Below are 20,094 nucleotides of genomic sequence, written 5' to 3' on the forward strand. Positions count from 1 at the left end.
TTCAGGATTACAAGATGCAACCAATCTCTCATCTACCTTATAATGAACGGAGAGAAATTTGATAATCTGTATATGGAAAGTACAATAACATCCACATGGCGTCTTATTTTCAAGATCTGTGATATGTTCAAAGCAAACAATTGATCAGATTTGATCAAGAGTACATTAGGTATGTGCTAAGTTCGTCAATTGATTAACGCAGAATACGGTTTACTACTACGACTCTTGAACGTTGGAACTTCACCGTCGCAAATCAGAAGACAGAAGAAAAGCTGGAGGAGTGTTTGTCTGGTAAGAATCGAAATATGCAGAAAACCACGGGTATTTATAGATATTAGCATTTGTTAAACCAACATTATAATTCGGCCAATCCTTAAAGAGACATTATGCTACTGTCCAATAGTAGCATGTCACGTTGATATTTTAGAAAGCTCAATCATGTTCTGATTAGATGGAAACTCTTTGGCTCATTTAGGGCCTCTGGATGCTCCGTTGTAGTTTTCGGAAGCCGACTCAACAGTATGAATGTGTCCTTGAATGCTTTCACCTTTCGAAAATTATAGCTTAACACTGTGATTTACGTAACTATGATAATCGCGAATATTAGCGAGTGTGTACACTTAGAAAATTTGAAGTTCACATACAAAGAACGACCAGACAGTTATGAACAACAAAACAAGCTTTCAGTAAATTGTGAAGAAACATGAAAAGGTCACTACTCTCTGAAGTACCTACTAATGATTTTTTCCAGAAAGACAATGAAAGCTTCACAAATAAATCATTCAGTATGGAGAATACAACACATCAAAATCATTCTGAGCTACATGTTTTCCATTACTACACAACCATATACTTAAGGTAATTGACAACAAGATAGTATAACTCTAGTAGAACAACACAATGATAAATGAAATACAAAAACTTACGAACAATCAGCATAGAATTCAGGCGGCCATATATCTAATTCGTTTTCATCGCCATCATTATTAATACCTTTTGACGTCTCATTTTCATTATTATCACTGTCACCTAACATGATGTTATTAGATTTATGATCTAATTGATCATTAGTTTGTTCTTTATTCACTGATGGTTGATTTGATTGTGTTAGCCAACGTTCTAAACGCGACACACATGCATCCAATGTGAATAAACTATCTGCATAATCCTATAAATAAGAGTATTTGTAAAAAAGAATTAAGGTACATATATAATGTAATCAGAATTGATGATGATGAATTCCCTGGGACAATCTTCTTTGTCTTTACAATTAGCAATATTGTTGTTCTAGATACAATTACTATACGCCTTGGCGCATGATGTAAACAGAGGAATAAAGGAGTCATGATGATCAACGGAGGCTATTTTTCGGGACATTAATTCACTTAATTCAAAGTTCATAAAATACTAATATTTAGTATTGTCCCTAGGTTATTCTATAAACCATAAGCTTTTGTTTGATATATGATTCACTGCCATATCCTCTATTTTTCTGCCCTAATGCCTAATTTAGACATAATTGTATTTTCCTGATTGTTTGTACGTTGTAACTCCGCCTGTAGCTCTTATAGGGTTGCTGCCGGTCCCAAGCCCGGGTAAAGGAGGAGGGTTGGGCATGGGGTTAGCGTCCCCATCCCGTAGAAAACTAACTCGCTAAAAAAACGCTTACCAGAAAAAATAATTCAAACCATTTTAACTCTGCCCTGAGAGTTAGAAGGTCTTCATTTAGAAGAATTATGACGCTTCATGGTGAAAGCCGAGTTCCTTCAGAAGCCACGAGGCCGATGCCCCTTCTAACAACCAGAGCAAAAATCTTCATAGGTACATGGAACGTTCGAACAATGTGGGAAACCGGGAAGACCAGTCAAATATCAATGGAAATGAGGAGATACAACTTAGCAGTACTGGGAATCAGCGAAACCCACTGGACCCAAGTTGGACAGAAAAGGCTAGCTACGGGAGAGATGCTGCTATACTCCGGTCACGAAGAGGACAATGCTCCACACACTCAGGGAGTCGCTCTTATGCTGTCCAAAGTAGCACGAAATGCACTTGTAGAATGGGAATCTCACGGATCCAGAATCATCAAAGCATCATTCAAAACAAAGAAGGAGGGGATCTTAATGAATATTATCCAATGTTATGCACCCACTAATGATAGCAACGACGAAATTAAAGATCAATTCTACGAGCGGCTGCAGTCAATCATTGAGAAATGCCCAAGAAAGGACCTAACTATTCTGATGGGAGATCTAAATGCCAAAGTCGGAATAGACAACACTGGATATGAAGATATTATGGGACGACATGGACTGGGAGAAAGAAACGAAAATGGAGAAAAATTTGCAAATCTATGTGCATTCAACAAATTGGTCATAGGAGGCACAATATTTCCACACAAGCGTATACACAAGGCTACATGGATCTCACCGGACCACACTACAGAGAACCAAATAGATCATATTTGCATCAACAAAAAATTCCGAAGGACAATGGAAGATGTGAGAACCAGGAGAGGTGCTGACGTAGCTTCAGATTACCACCTAGTTGTAGCCAATTTAAAACTGAAGCTAAAAAAGAACTGGACAAGTGGACAAACAGCAATACAAAGGTTCAATACAGACTTCCTTCGAGATACTGACAAACTCAATGAATTCAAGATAGCTCTCAACAACAGGTTCCAAGCCTTACAAGATCTACTGAAAAAAGAAGAAACTACTATGGAGGACAACTGGAAAGGCATCAAGGAAGCATTAACTTCAACGTGTCAAGAGGTTCTCGGTCTAAAGAAATACCATCATAAGGAATGGATCTCTACAGAAACACTGGACAAGATCAAAGAAAGGAAGAACGAGAAGGCAGCAATAAACAACAGCCGAACAAGAGCAGAGAAAGTCCAAGCACAAGCTGAATACAAAGAAGCAAACAAACAAGTGAAGAGGAGCATTAGAGCCGACAGGAAGAAATACGTTGAAGAACTAGCAACGACGGCAGAAAAAGCTGCTAGAGAAGGAAATATGAAACAGCTTCACGATACAACAAAGAAACTAGCAGGGAAATACAGTAAACCAGAGAGGCCGGTCAAAGACTAAGAAGGCAGGAAAATCACCGAAATTCAGCAACAGCGTAACAGATGGGTAGAATACTTCGAGGAACTCCTGAATAGGCCGGCTCCAATGAATCCACCGGACATCGAAGCAGCACACATAGATCTTCCTATAGATGTCAATCCACCAACTACGGAAGAAATTAGAATGGCCGTCAGACAAATCAAGAACGGGAAAGCAGCAGGACCCGACAACACACCAGCTGAAGCACTGAAATCAGACATCGAAGCAACCACAAGCATGCTTTATCTTCTATTCAAAAAGATTTGGGAGGAGGAACAAGTGCCGATGGACTGGAAAGAAGGACACCTCGTCAAGATTCCAAAGAAAGGAGATCTGAGCAAATATGAAAACTACAGAGGCATTACACTACTGTCAATACCAGGGAAAGTCTTCAACAGATTGTTGCTGAACCGGATGAAGGATGCAGTAGACGCCCAACTTCGAGATCAACAAACTGGATTCCGTAAAGATCGGTCGTGCACAGACCAAATTGCAACACTACGGATTATCGTCGAACAATCAGTTGAGTGGAACTCATCACTATACATCAACTTCATTGATTATGAAAAGGCATTCGACAGTGTAGATAGGAGGACATTATGGAAACTTCTTCGACACTACGGAGTTCTTGAGAAGATTGTCAATATTATCCGGAACTCATACGACGGACTACAGTGCAAAGTAGTGCATGGAGGACAGCTGACAGATGCATTCCAAGTAAGGACCGGAGTCAGACAAGGCTGTTTACTCTCTCCCTTCCTCTTTCTTCTGGTGGTCGACTGGATTATGAAGACCTCAACATCTGAAGGAAAACACGGAATACAATGGACAGCTCAGAACCAATTGGACGATTTGGACTTCACAGATGACCTAGCCCTCCTATCACGTACACACGAACAGATGCAGATGAAGACAGCCAGTGTAGCAGCAGTCTCTGCATCAGTAGGCCTCAGCATACACAAAGGGAAAACTAAGGTCCTCAAATTCAAAGCGGAGAACAGTAATCCAATCACACTTGATGGCGAAACTCTGGAAGATGTAGAGTCCTTCACATACCTGGGAAGCATGATCGATGAACAAGGAGGATCCGATGCAGACGTAAAGGCGAGGATCGGCAAAGCAAGGGTCGCATTCCTACAATTGAAGAACATATGGAACTCAAAACAACTTTCAACCAATATCAAAGTGAGGATCTTCAATACCAACATCAAGGCAGTTCTACTGTATGGAGCTGAAACTTGGAGAACTACAACAACCACAATCAAGAAAGTACAAGTATTTATAAATAGCTGTCTACGCAAGATACTCAACATCCATTGGTCGGATACCATCAGCAATAGCCTTCTGTGGGAGAGAACAAACCAACTTCCAGCTGAAGAAGAAATTAGGAAAAGACGATGGAAATGGATAGGACATACATTATACAAATCGTCAAACTGCATCACGAGGCAAGCCCTAACTTAGAATCCTGAAGGGAAGCGAAAAAGAGGAAGGCCAAAGAACACATTGCGTCGGATAATAGAAGCAGATATGAAAACGATGAATTACAACTGGACGGAGCTAGAAAGGATTGTCCAGGACAGGGTTGGATGGAGAATGCTGGTGAGCGGCCTATGCTCCTTCACGAGAAGTAACAGGCGTAAGTAAGTAAGTTGTACGTTGTGATCGTGTCAGTCATCTAATTATTCATATATTTTCTTTTACACTAATCTGAATCAGTAGTAAATAGATTAGTGTTTCAGTCAACACATCTTCTCTTTCATTTATCAAGTAATCAGACGATAGAATCGTTATCGTCTCTCTGCCTAAGCCCGTTAGTCTCAATTTGGGCTCACAAATTTCTAGCCACAAGGTTGAACAGGTTAGCCTATTATGTCAAGATCGTAAGCTAGATCGAGACAATTTCTCTCCAGTATATTATTGGATAGACAGATCAAGGAAGTAACAGTACAGCTGAAAGTAGGAGTCCGCTTTCCCTCTCGAAGTCCAGTTATACGGTTATGCGATTATGGCCTCTTCCAGGGAAGTTATACTCATTACCTTAGCACGATGGTGCTGTTTCCTTACAAAACTAAGTGGATGAAAGTGGATGTCCCACCTAAGAAAACTGGAAATCCTTGATTTCAAACCAGTAGTGAATGTGGGATCTAGGATCCTCTAGTTTTTTATTGGATAGCATCATCTGACATTACTTCACTGCTCTATGGATTAGACATTTAAGTTGAAGGTTTGTGAGATGGTTCACCATGAAAGTCCATCTACTTAAGGTTTGAGTATCTGGTAAATATTTCATCCATTAAACACATAATGATGGCTACTAATGAAGCAATTATCTATTTACTCCGTACACTAAGCTCGAAATAATAAACTACAAGCACATAGACTAATGTTCGAGCTCATACCAGTTACATTACAACAAAATGTGCAGTTTGTACATTAGTTGTTAAACGAATAATGATTAGAAAGTGTGTTAAACACAAACAAAAACTGTATACCCTAATAAAATACGATAGAATAGATGGCGGGCGGCCTATGCTCCTTGATGAGGGGTAATAAGCGTAAGTAAACACTACTTTAAATACACGTGGTAAACACATCTCAATTAACGTAAATATGCAGATGAAAGAAACAAAACAACAAGGTAAAAATGATATATAACTAACTGTCAACAATTACTACTGACCAAAGTCGTATAACATTGATTAAAAGATATTGTTACATCGAGTTGCCGTAGTAACAAGTAGGTTAACATAAGAATTGTTGGTTACGTATTATTACTTATTGATAAATAGAACAAAGAAAACTAGTTAGATATAAAAAAAGAGGAAGTGATAGGAAAGATATAATAAAAGAGACATTATTTAATAATGGCAATAATAAAAACATAAAACTGTGTTTAGAAAATTAATTTAGTGCAAAATAAAAAGAATAGTGAGACTGCTAACAGATTCCTTCTGGTACACAACACATTTCTAATCTTGAAACATTTTACTTACATGTTTACTAACTGATACTATCACTACCGCTACTACGCTCAGCTGAATACATAAATATTTTTGTATGTGCATTTCAATCAGTTGATAGAACTGATTACTATTAAACAACACTTTGTTTATGTACTTTTTAATATATATTGGAGCAACCCCATAAGTTAAAATCTTATTGTACTAGGTGATCAAATTAGCTTTAAACGCTATTCGTTCTCCCAGGATTCTGGAGCCCATATACACGATTAATTCAAATTCAGGGCTTTCTAACTCGTGTGAATAGATCCTTCATATTCAATAATCTGGTTTTAAGTGCCAGACATTCACTTTTCAATGTCACTCAAAAAAAATACTCCTGCTATTAGAAGGGAGTGAACTGAACTTTCCTAGCAAAGATTGTAATCGCGCGGCCATGTGAGAACACTTTGATACAAAAAAAACGGACACTTTACCATCAGCTATACCAAGGCATTTAGGGGCAACTTTAAATTATGGATATATCTGGTTACGTAGAAATCGTGATCTACTTAAAATTTGATACGCAAAGTTGGATGTGATTATAAACAATAGTAATTATAGGAAACAACTCTAACAGTATATAGTCATCATAAAAATATATTTAAACATTCTGGTGATTGACAAGTTGATCAAATCGATTTTGCACATAAAGTAGGAATAAATGAAACTTAAGTATACCTTTTCATTTTTTATATGCTGAAGAGATTTCAACTTAGCTGATAGTTCTTGATCAGTAGATTCAAGTTCATCAAGGACTGACTATATAAAAAAGATATAGAATGAAATATTAAATAAACACTCAATATATATTGATTTTTTTTCTTTCTAAGAAGTTATGATTACGTGATGGATAGAATTTTAAAGGAAAATAGATCACTATACACCATAATATAACTAAAGGTAAACAACTCTAAGCAACTTTACAATCGTGTATATTAAAGTCTATTGAATGAAGCTAAAGGAGAACTCAGGATAACAATGTGATGCGGTGGTTTAATGGTTAAAGTACTAAGTTTACAACCCACAGGCTCTAGGTTCAAACCCTGCCATTTGTACATCGGTTTGGGCAACCAAGCAGTATTAGTAGTACTAACGCAATATTATTCAAAGCAGAGTACACAAAGTCGTACATGGCCAAACTTTCTGTGTTGATTACTGCTCGAACCAACTAACAAAGATGATTGTTTGTTGAAAGAAAAACTCACACTTGCAGGTCAATTAGAAAGATTTCCGTATCTGACATTTAGAATCACTATTTCAGACAAAAAAATAGATCAACCACTAAGAACAGGAAGCTCAAAAAATGTACAATCACTTGATTACGATAATTCCACTGATCGAATTATAATGTAACCATTAATCTAAATGACTCGACATCATATGTACTATATTTCCAGATATTAGGTAGTTGGAGTTAGTTGGCAGAATAACCTAGTACTCGTCAGCAAGGCGTACATCTGTAATCTATCCAGAAACCTCGACCCACGTTCTCTTGCCGATTTACTTTCAAGTACACATCAACAAAGGGGAATTATGCAATTTGATAAGTTATTGTTTCATTAATCAACTTGTATACATATCGAATCAGAAAATGTATTAAGATAAAAAGAGTTGCCCTTTTTTTCAAGAAAATGAAACTTATTTTAAGGAGTCCTGTGTTCCAAGCATTATTTTAACTTACTAACACCATTGTTACATATTTCCATGCACGCAACTAGTGTACTGTTACTCACAGTAAGTTTGGTATCAAAGTTTCTAAATGTTTTTTTTATATTACAATTTGAAAATCAAAGTATGTTGTGCATGCAACACTTCTTCAATTACAAAAGTTATGAATCAGAGTAGGGAAAAATAGGCATACGATTATTTCTTGCCTTCTTTTTCTACTATTCTGATTATCAATCTTGAAAATATAAAAATAGACATTCCATAATAGCGTAATGAAAATCCTGTGATGAAAGCATACATTATGGATGTTGCATAGTAAGTTCATGTTTATGTGTAAGAATATATGTGCCTATTTATCTATCCCATGAGATGTGTAAGTGTACACTACAAAATGTCATATTAATTTTTTAAAAAAAAACTAAATGGTTTGTAATGAAAATGAGAAAAAAAAAGCTCATATTGAACACTACAAATAATGATTAAAATAAACTGTGGACAATAAGGAAGTTCGGTGTTTTATTAAACTAATCGTGCCTATGAATAACGGTGTGCTTGTGTGCCTATACATACATATATGTGAAATGTATTTATACAGTGGAAAATAGTTGTTTATTTCTATGAATTAACTACTTAATGGAACATTGATTAATGCTTTCAGAGAAAAAAATCGTAGATTTTTAAATTAATTTTACCAAAAGACATTAATCAGTAGTAAAACAAATACTAACACAATTGGATGCCGACTCAGTGGTCCAGTAGGTTAAGTGTTCGCGCGCGAGACCGAAGGCCCTGGGTTCGAATCCCGCGAGCGGGATCGTGGATGCGCACTGCTAAGGAGTTCCACAATAGGACGAAACGACTGTCCAGTGCTTCCAGGTTTCCAAAGGTAGTCTAAAATCAATCGGTTCATGATCTCAACCAAAAACCTAATAATCTCCACAACCCCTATACTAGTAAATACTAATAACTTTGAATGATCTTCTTCCGTAGGTAGTTATAATTTTAAACGACAACATAGTGGATAAAAACATTGTCTTAGAATTTTATTTAAAACCTATTATGAAGTAGAATTTGATTGGTTAAAGTTACTAGAATGGACTACAGATGACTAGACTAATGATATTTCTATTCATATGCCAAATCTTAGAAGATTAAATCAGTTTGTTAATAAATTGAGTATATGAATGTATATTAGGAAATTAAATCAATTTTATTAATACACCAAATATCCAGTCACTTATTTTTCACTTCTGACAACCGGAATATCGTCACTTCCCGATTTTAGACAATTACTGACAAGGTGTAATATGTATCTCCATACAATAACAGATTATGATTTTCAACTCACAATTATATTTTAGGTTACCTAGATAATATTGATTGCCAATTTACAAAAGACAATTATTCATTTTAGTGAAGAAAAAGGTGGGGTAAAGAGTTTGAATCTCACTGAAAAAACATTGACGAGTAACAATTTTTGACGGTTCCTTGAATTATTTTTCAAATGATACCATTTTATGTAATATTCTAAGCGAAGAAATAACTATTTTTGAAACGAATCTTTGAAACTGAGATTACATTGCGACAGTCCACCTATCAACTCTATAAAGTAACTAGTGTCTACATTACACACTACGTCCGCTTTCACACTAGAAATAATTAATGTAAAGAATAGAAGTTATAGGGATTACTGAAAGATATGCATCAATGAGTACCACTCAGACAAATTAGAAGCATTCAGTTAGGTACATTTAACATCGATCGAGGTTATCACACTTCACATAAGCAAACATACAGAGATGAACAAAACAGGAAGCCGAATATGAAAATAGTACAAAAGAAATAGACAAGATGGCAGAATTAAAAGGGAGAGATGTGTTAGGTTCCGCTATTGTCTGACCCGACCCTTGCTGCTATCTTGATGTGATGGTCGGACTTCTTTATCGTGGTGAACCAATTAGACTACACTGGATGGAACAACCCACAAGGTCCCACCACGCCAGGCATGTCGGTTGAAGAGAGGTAAGACCAAAAACACAAAACTCAAGGTCAGGGGGCGAAGTCGTACTACTGACTGTACAGGTGTGATGGCAGTAAAGTGATTCCCTCAGACGACCAGCATAACAGAGCAGCTGCAAAGGAAGGGTAGGGTTCGAAAAGGTCAACCCTGAAAATGTACACCTCGCCTTATCTCACGGATTTCCGTCTCTGGCGGTAAGGTCTTAACAAGTACATAGCTACCACAAGGATGTAGTGTGTGACGGGCCTCAAGCAGTTGTCCCTTGGGCAGTGCGGTCACGATCTCAGGTCACTAAGACCAACCTCTAACCCAATTTCCTCTAGGATGACTAGAGGAACTGGGAAGTAATAACCTCCCTCATACAGGATCCTTGTGTGGTCCTTCATTTGACCATACCTAGACAAAACGGAGAACCGACGAGATACACCCTCCATTTATCTGGCGACCCGATGACTAGTTATCGTGGACTAGTGGGTGTAGACATAGCACTAACTATGACGGCAGAACAAGCACTATTAGAATGGATTCCTGTTAACCGTCATCTATGTGCTGGTATGGTATTCTGGCTCAGCAAACAGGTAATGGTGAGCGTCTGCTACAACTGTGCTCAGACAATCGTTTATTTCTAACGAGCACTAATTTTAAGAGTAAAGAGAGATATCGTCTAACATGGCGACCCTCTGCATCAAACCAGCCGTCAGTAATCGTTGGAGAGGCTCAGGAGAAGACTGCCGCTTGTTCTGGAATACATGTTTAGACTCTAACCATGATCTAATACGAGCACGTATATTTCCGTAGATCATTGATGGGAGTGAAGTAGTTAAACGCGTTGACAACTTTACTTGTCTTGAAAGTCTGATCAGCCCTAATGGGTTGGTGTCTGACGAGATCTATGCACGGATTCGAAAAGCTCGTTTGGCTTTTCCCAACTTACGTCAACTATCAGAAGGGGTTTGTGAAGATTTTCGAAATTTTCACAGATTGAAATCATGAGTCAGTTGAAGCTAGACCACCACCGCACTGCTGAGGAGTCCCATACTAGGACGAAACGGCCGCCCAGTGCTTCCAGGTTTTCCATGGTGGTCTAGCTTCAACTGACTCATGATTTCAATCTGTGAAAATTATGTCAACTATGGCGAAGGCGAGATATCCGTCTATTAATTAAGGGACGAGTATACTGGGAAGCAGTTCGTTCTGTCCTACTTTACGGCTGCAAAACATGGCCAATGAGAGTAGAGGATACTAGTAAGCTATCACTCTCTGTCTTCCCTTAAACTGTGAGATTAAAATTACTTTATACCTTCCTTGCTAAGAACTAATTTTTTTCCCCGTATCATATTCTCACATGTAATCTTTATTTATATATATTACTACCATTGAAGTAACTACTATGAATTTGCTATTCGTCTTGTTGTGCTAATGAGGTATGGCCAAAGATATAAATGTACACTAATTAAAACCTAATACCTAAATCGAATAAGTCAAAAACTCCGCGTTGTACAATATCGAACAAATATTCAGTACATGCAGAGAATTAATAAAAAAAAGCTTACCGATACATAAGATTGTAGTTGTTTCAATGGTGTGACAATTGTATCAATTGATTTATCCAAACCAACAAGATTTGTTGATAGACTTACAAAATCAGCATAATCTTGATTGATCAATTCAATTAAACTGGACTTAAGAATATTAGAATATTGAAGAAGATCATCACGAAGTTTTTCTAATGATATCCCACGACAATGTTGCTCCAAAATAAAATCGTCCGGTTTAAAGTCATCCTGTAAAATATTTTCAAAAAAGAACTAGTGTGAATATAAATTACTTTACAGCTACGTGTTGAAAAAAACTTGATGACAGATCGACATACTGTTTTATATACCTCAAATACCAAAAAACAATTCCATAAAACTTCCTTAGTCATCATTTTTGCAGATTTACGCAAAGATTACAAGACATCCATATGAATGGTAAGGCCATACATGGACCGCTTAGTGGTTAGGGAATTCGGTTCTCAACCAATAGACGACCCTAAATTAGAAACCCTCTGGATATAGTTTTGTTTAGGGGGCCAAACACCGAGCCTAAAGGTCTAATCTATAAGGCAGTGGAGCAACGCCAGGAAATGCAGTCCCATGATAGCTGGCGACCAACAATAGGTTCATATGCCATTTATTCCTTCCGTACCAGGGCATTTAGGGACAAACCAGTCATTAGCGTGTGGTAGAAGAATACTTGCGATATGTATTGCAACGAACCAGTCATCAACTATACCCAGAGGTACAAATAATGGTGGATTATTAATGGAAGTGATTGAACTGTATGCTTTTTGTTCTAAAAGAATAACTGATTTTACTTGCTGATACACATACATGCACCAATAATCTGTATTTGAGTAGTGGACATTCCATTCATTGCAAAAACTACTTAATCTTCCACTGTGTACACGGAGCACATAAAGTATATTCGATCAATATTCATACACTATATATGATCTAACTCAGATACTAACAACTATACCACACAATCAAAAGCTATCGGTTTTAGACAGGGATGATCAGACAAAAAGTTATAGTTTAACGGGTAGAACACTAAACTAGTGTTAATATATTACACAAGGTATGATATATATATATATATATATATATATATATATATATATATATATATATAGGGACTTTTCTAATTTTTCCTTAACTATTTCCCACATCAGTCGTTTACGTACAATAATAACACCCATTTATACTTCTCTTCGTGAAAGATGATTCTCAGAAATAATATTTATTCAGTACATTATGAAGTTGGATCATTCCTATAGTTACAGTTCATATATATATATATATATATATATATATATATATATATATATATATATATATATATATATATATATATATAACTAAAAATGATAGCAAGGTAAGAAATTTTGGATGTCCTGACAACTTTATCCAGTTAATGAGTCATAAAGAAAAAAAAACTCAAGTCCTTCATTCCATTAATTGCAGTTATCAAATATGGTTCAGATCGAGATAATTAACTAAACGATATGTGATCTGTAGTTAAAAACCTACTTTGAAGTGGAAAGCTACTCGGAGTATGAGAAAACCACACCGTGGTCTGCATCGTTCTGTAATGACAATTGTAAGTTTGCAGTAGCAAGAGCCCTTTATGATTGTAGATTTCATAATCTATTATAGTGAAGTAAATGAACTTATTCATTTACCTAACTGAAATAACCATCACATTGTTCTGAATCTTTGTCGTCTAATTTTTTCGTCTTTTATTGTGTAAGCACTATTACTACTTCCTGTTGACATGAATAATTGATGCATCAAATACCAGTAAGGAATTTTTAATATCACTTGTGTAATATTGCGACAAATTTCTGTACATCATGCTTTCGAATTGTAATTGATCTAAAAGTACTCTATAAATATTCCAGAAATTTTAGTATTCGTTATCTATCTTCGCCCCCAAATGCCCTGATACGGCCGAGAGTGGGGAGAGTTCGCTCTTCCTCTCGAAATGCTCTCACATGGCCACGCGTATATAGCCTGTCAGGGAAGTCCTACTCATTGCCTTCTCGTGGTGGTGTTGTTTACGAAATTAAGAGGACGAAAAGCGAATGTCCGGCGTTTTAACCGGGTTGGTGGACATTAAGAATCCACCTAGGGGAGTTGGAAAACCTTGATTCCAAACCACTGGTGCACATGGGCTCCAGTATCCCGAAAGAACAAATGGCGTATGAACCAATCGTACGTCACCGGCTACCATGGGACTACATCTCCTTAGAATGCTCCACTGCCTTGTGGATCAGACCTTCAGGTCGAAGGCACCGAGTGTGGCCTCCTAAGAAAACCACCTGCGTCGGTTTGGGCACCCGGGCAGTACCACAGCCCTCACACATATCAAGTGAGATTTATGTGGCGCATATGTATTTGGTGCCCCCTTGTACCAATATCTGTGTTAAAATAAATAAATAATAAATATCTATCTTCGACTGTGAAATGTTCCTACTAGTTCAGCTGCTACAGCTAGGTTTTCTTCTCATACACCATATACAGGATGAGTGGATTCAAATATATTTGTTTCATTAAATGATAGACAAAGAGAAAAAACATACAAAAAATAAAGATGACTTTGTTCGAGCTTTTCCGTAATTAGTATAGCAATAATTTACAAGTTGTTTCTTGTGGTATCATGTGCTAGTAGTATATACGTTTATTTAAAATAGGTGACCCAAAAGTTTGAGCAGACTTCTGAAACTGCTATGTCGTTGTAATGTGCGACAACATAAATACATACGTGTGAAACTTAATATTACACCCTATGAAACTTTTAAGTATAGGAAGGATCTAGTTAGCTAATGAAAGTCATATTTGACATGTATAAACCAGACGAGAAGCTTATAGCGGGATAATAAACAAAGTTTGCAGTAAAGCCATATATACCATCGGATTAAGGAATAAGACCAAACTAGGCAAGGATTTAGAGGAAACTAATTATATGGAATTTTAAAAGTATATACTGAAACTTTCACTACGGCGAAGTTAAACAGGGCTCTATGTAAAATATACTTTGTGTCTCCCATTAATATTGTTAGAATGGACAATGACGAACACCTGTACCCTACCATAAAACAACAAAGAAAAAAAGAATATTCAATAACCACTCCAATTTGATAAGAACTTAAACAGTCAGGAGCTAGATATAGCATTTTTGGACATCATTTTGTATTACTGAGAAGTGAATATCTTTAGAGCTTAGTCATGTTATTTATGTATCTGCGCTTACACAAATAAACTGGAAAAGTTAGGAAACAGAACTGATCATTACCAAGGTTTGACTTGATAATTTCAAACAATTTTAATAGTTCAGATCATGAGTCAATTGAAGCTAGACCATCATGGAAAACCTGGAAGCATTGGACGGCCGTTTCTTCCTACTGTGGGACACCTCAGCAGCGCGTGTCCACGATCCCGCCTCGGGAGATATCCACAAAACCCCTTCTGATATTAATTTCAAATAAATTGGACATTTTATTAAGAACTGATTCATTACTTCTTATTCAGTGAAATGAATGCATATTAATCTAGATACTAATAATTAGAATCTGAAGGTCAAATATTTCTAATTCTTTAACTAGCAAACAATTGTTTCATAATATGCATATGCATCACTATCGGGATTGAACTGAAAAATTTCAAAATCAATTTTCACACAGCAGACAAATGTATTCAAAAGTAGTTTGAAAAAACGCTTACATTTAGAAATGATTCACGATCAAAACAGAATGTTAGACCAATAGGAGCAACATCAAGAGTATCCTCTAATAATAATTTCCGTAAATTAGAATTTTTGTTTTCTATTGAAGAATCCACTTTATTATTTTTTAATTCTTCAATTGTAGGCATGCTGAAAGACCAAAAAGCTCAGACTATTATCAAATGACACAACTTATTCACACTTTAATGAAAGTTAACTAAAATCTAACGTTATCAACAACCTTGATTATTCATTCTAACCAAAACAATGAAGATATGAACACAGTTGATCAATATATATATATGTATATTTGTATAGATGTGAAACACCAGTATTTATCAGAAGTGAACAATACAATACGACGCCCGCTAAAATGTGTAGAAAGTGTCATTTTTGAAAAAGAAATAACTTAATTCAGATTGAATAAAGCACAAAAGTTTAACAATTAAGATAATGAAAAATTATGATTAAATTATTAAGAAACTCTTGAAAACTTCATTGTATTTGATATGTATCAGTGATTTCTAATAGAAGATAATTGAAAATACGTCTATTCAACACATCAATCGTATACAAATGAATAGATAGTACTGTACAACACATGAAAAGTTATATTTAAATAAATAAATATAACGATGAGAAAAGAAATTAAAACGACTATAATACAAGAATAAAAAAGCAGTCACAATCAGACTACAATTTTAAGTAAACGCAAGTTAGAAGAAAGTAAATTGAAAATAGATCATACACACATAAACACAAACGAGTATATTAATAGTGGCTATGCAATGTACGACTTTATTTTTAAAGCTGAATTATTACGATTTAATTAATTTGTATATTATAAGAAAGGATAATCGGAAATGAACAGCTGCCTATACACACATATATATATATATATTGAGAAACGGAAAGATTTGAAGTGAAAAATTACTGAAATGCTTTTCTTTCTTGGGGATGGGGTAAAGAAATTGACTATATTCATGATTGTGAATAACAAATAAACAGAAATCGAAAAAAAACGTAACAATTATTGATGTGGCATAATCAGAGATTATAATTATAACAAGGGTAAAAGTAATGTACATGTATGTGGAATAGACAAAATAACAAGATTATATACAAGATTGATATATATATATATAAGGTATGAGTATCATTGAAAATCATCGTTTTCTACGACACTGACGTTTATGTTCTTTTTGCCAATGTTCCTGTTGGCATTGTGTACTACAGTACGAAGTATTCCAACAACAATGATAGATAGCCTCTATAAGACAATTACGACACCACTGTCGACGTTTAGTCTGAACAATAACTTCTGCAAATCTTGCCTCAGCAGCTTCCAAAGTATCATGAGCTAATTTACGTTCATGTTCAATAGCCTCACGAGCACTGGCTTGAGCTTGTTCAAGAGCTGAATGTAAAGCGGTAGCTTTCTCTTCTTTAAATTGAGCTATGAGTTTTTCTTCAAGTTCTCGCAAAGCTCTTTTAGTATCATTAGCTGCAGCCAACCGTTCTGCTTCACGTTCTTTACACTGTGAACATGGTTGTTGAGATAATATCGGTATTTCCATACTGGCTGGGGTCTAGGTAACGAGAAAAAAATGAATAAACAAAATATATAAAATCAAAAATCTTGGACAATAAGCGCTAAATAAAAAAGAATGCTTAATATTCAATGACAATTATTCTTCATACTATTTCGCTGAAACCGAACAATAATTAACAGGTCTAATACTTGCTAGATGCTTATTATAAAAGATTTAGAACAAACAAAATTATTAAAAAGATTTGAAGTACAATGAATCTATTATAATGGACATGGATGACATAGTAAAAAAGCAACGCAAATCAAGTCACCGAATAAAACACTGATATGATACACTTGATAAGATTCAAGAAAGGAGGAACAAGAAGGCAGCAATCAATACCAGTCGAACAAGAGCAGAAAAAACCAAGGCACAAGCTGAATACACAGAAGTAAACAAACAAGTGAAGAGGAGCATCAGAACCGACAAACGTAAATATGTGGAAGATCTAACATTGACGGAAAAGGCTGCAAGAGGAAACATGAGACAACTGTATGACACGACAAAGAAACTCTCTGGAAATCGCCGCAAACCAGAACGACCAGTGAAAGGCAAGGAAGGTGAGGTAATCACCAACATTGAACAACAACAAAACAGGTGGGTAGAACACTTCAATGAACTCCTGAATCGACCGGCCCTACTGAACTCACCCAATATCGAAGCAGCACCCACGGATCACCCAATCAGTGTTGGCCCATCAACAATTGAAGAAATCAGCATGGCCATCAGACAAATCAAGAGTGGCAAAGCAGCAGGACCAGACAACATTCCAGCAGAGGCACTGAAAGCAGACGTAGCGGCAACTGCAACGATACTCCACATTCTCTGCAATAAGATTTGGGATGAAGAACAAGTACCAAAAGACTGGAAAGAAGGACTTCTGATCAAAATACCGAAGAAAGGAGATCTCAGCAACTGTGAAAACTACAGGAGCATCACTCTTCTCTCAATACCGGGAAAAGTCTTCAACAGGGTATTGTTAAACAGGATGAAGGACTGCGTAGACGTCCAACTTCGTGACCAACAGGCAGGATTCCGTAAGGATAGATCGTGTACAGACCAAATCGCAACTCTACGGATCATTGTGGAACAATCAATTGAATGGAATTCATCACTCTACATCAACTTCATTGACTACGAAAAAGCATTTGATAGCGTGGACAGAACAACACTATGGAAGCTTCTTCGACACTACGGTGTGCCTCAGAAGATAGTCACTATCATACAGAATTCATATGGTGGATTACACTGCAAAATCGTGCATGGAGGACAGTTGACAAAGTCGTTCGAAGTAAAGACCAGTGTCAGGCAAGGTTGCTTACTCTCAACCTTTCTCTTTCTCCTGGTGATCGACTGAATCATGAAGACGTCAACGTCTGAAGGGAAGCATGGGATACAATGGACATCTAGGATGCAGTTGGATGACCTAGACTTCGCAGATGATCTGGCCCTTCTATCCGAAACGCAACAACAAATGCAAGAGAAGACGAACAGTGTGGCAGCAGCCTCAGCAGCAGTAGGTCTCAATATACACAAAGGGAAAAGCAAGATTCTCCGATACAACACAGCATGCATCAATCCAATCACAATTGACGGAGAAGATTTGGAAGATGTAAAAACCTTTACATATTTGGGCAGCATCATTGATGAACAGGGTGGATCTGATGCAGATGTGAAGGCGCGGATTAGCAAAGCAAGAGCAGCATATTTACAACTGAGGAACATCTGGAACTCAAAACAACTGTCAACCAACACCAAGGTCAGGATTTTCAATACAAATGTCAAGACAGTTCTACTGTATGGGGTGAAAACTTGGAGAATTACGAAAGACATCATCCAGAAGATACAAATATTTAACAGTTGTCTACCCAAAATACCTCTGATCCGTTGGCCAGACACTATCAGCAACAACGTACTGTGGGAGAGAACAAACCAGATCCCAGTGGAGGAAGAAATCAGGAAGAAGCACTAGAAGTGGATATGACAAACATTGAGGAAAGCACCCAACTGCGTCACAAGACAAGCCCTCACATGTAATCGTAAAGGCCAAAGGAAAAGAGGAAGACCAAAGAACACATTACGCCGGGAAATGGAAATAGACATTAGAAAAATGAACAAGAATTGGATGGAACTAGAAAAGAAGGCCCAGGACAGAATGGGTTGGAGAATGCTGGTCGGCGGCCTATGCTCCATTGGGAGTAACAGGCGTAAGTAAGTAAGTAATGAGTATATATATTCTAACCTATGTTGACAAAGTGAGATGTTTTTTACTAAGCTGATTCGAGAAAAAACATCAACACCCATGTAGGGACTAAAATAGCAGAATTAAGTTAAAACGTAAAGAAATTAAACTACCAAGTTTATTCTTTCATACATAATAACATGAAAAGTTATATTTAAATAAATAAATATAACGATGAGAAAAGAAATTAAAACGACTATAATACAAGAATAAAAAAGCAGTCACAATCAGACTACAATTTTAAGTAAACGCAAGTTAGAAGAAAGTAAATTGAAAATAGATCATACACACATAAACACAAACGAGTATATTAATAGTGGCTATGCAATGTACGACTTTATTTTTAAAGCTGAATTATTACGATTTAATTAATTTGTATATTATAAGAAAGGATAATCGGAAATGAACAGCTGCCTATACACACATATATATATATATATATTGAGAAACGGAAAGATTTGAAGTGAAAAATTACTGAAATGCTTTTCTTTCTTGGGGATGGGGTAAAGAAATTGACTATATTCATGATTGTGAATAACAAATAAACAGAAATCGAAAAAAAACGTAACAATTATTGATGTGGCATAATCAGAGATTATAATTATAACAAGGGTAAAAGTAATGTACATGTATGTGGAATAGACAAAATAACAAGATTATATACAAGATTGATATATATATATATAAGGTATGAGTATCATTGAAAATCATCGTTTTCTACGACACTGACGTTTATGTTCTTTTTGCCAATGTTCCTGTTGGCATTGTGTACTACAGTACGAAGTATTCCAACAACAATGATAGATAGCCTCTATAAGACAATTACGACACCACTGTCGACGTTTAGTCTGAACAATAACTTCTGCAAATCTTGCCTCAGCAGCTTCCAAAGTATCATGAGCTAATTTACGTTCATGTTCAATAGCCTCACGAGCACTGGCTTGAGCTTGTTCAAGAGCTGAATGTAAAGCGGTAGCTTTCTCTTCTTTAAATTGAGCTATGAGTTTTTCTTCAAGTTCTCGCAAAGCTCTTTTAGTATCATTAGCTGCAGCCAACCGTTCTGCTTCACGTTCTTTACACTGTGAACATGGTTGTTGAGATAATATCGGTATTTCCATACTGGCTGGGGTCTAGGTAACGAGAAAAAAATGAATAAACAAAATATATAAAATCAAAAATCTTGGACAAT

General features: G+C 36.3%; 1 protein-coding gene across 2 annotated transcripts in view; it reads right to left on the reverse strand.

Moving 5' to 3' along the window:
• Positions 1-20,094, reverse strand: part of COG2_1 (Conserved oligomeric Golgi complex subunit 2) — a 72,616-nt gene that overhangs the window by 31,501 nt on the left and 21,021 nt on the right. Inside the window, exons 1-4 of one of the 2 annotated variants that reach the window (XM_051214349.1) lie at positions 15,071-16,660; positions 11,357-11,587; positions 6,794-6,874; positions 927-1,168 (exon numbers count right to left, since the gene is read on the reverse strand). In XM_051214349.1, coding sequence (XP_051067505.1) covers positions 927-1,168; positions 6,794-6,874; positions 11,357-11,587; positions 15,071-15,220 — 704 coding nt within the window. In that variant the 5' untranslated portion in view covers positions 15,221-16,660. Of the gene's footprint in view, positions 1-926; positions 1,169-6,793; positions 6,875-11,356; positions 11,588-15,070; positions 20,036-20,094 lie in introns of those variants that run through there. The other variant, XM_051214347.1, reaches the window with a different exon arrangement.

This window comes from Schistosoma haematobium, chromosome 2, assembly GCF_000699445.3.
Source record: "Schistosoma haematobium chromosome 2, whole genome shotgun sequence".
NCBI classification, from domain to species: domain Eukaryota; kingdom Metazoa; phylum Platyhelminthes; class Trematoda; order Strigeidida; family Schistosomatidae; genus Schistosoma; species Schistosoma haematobium.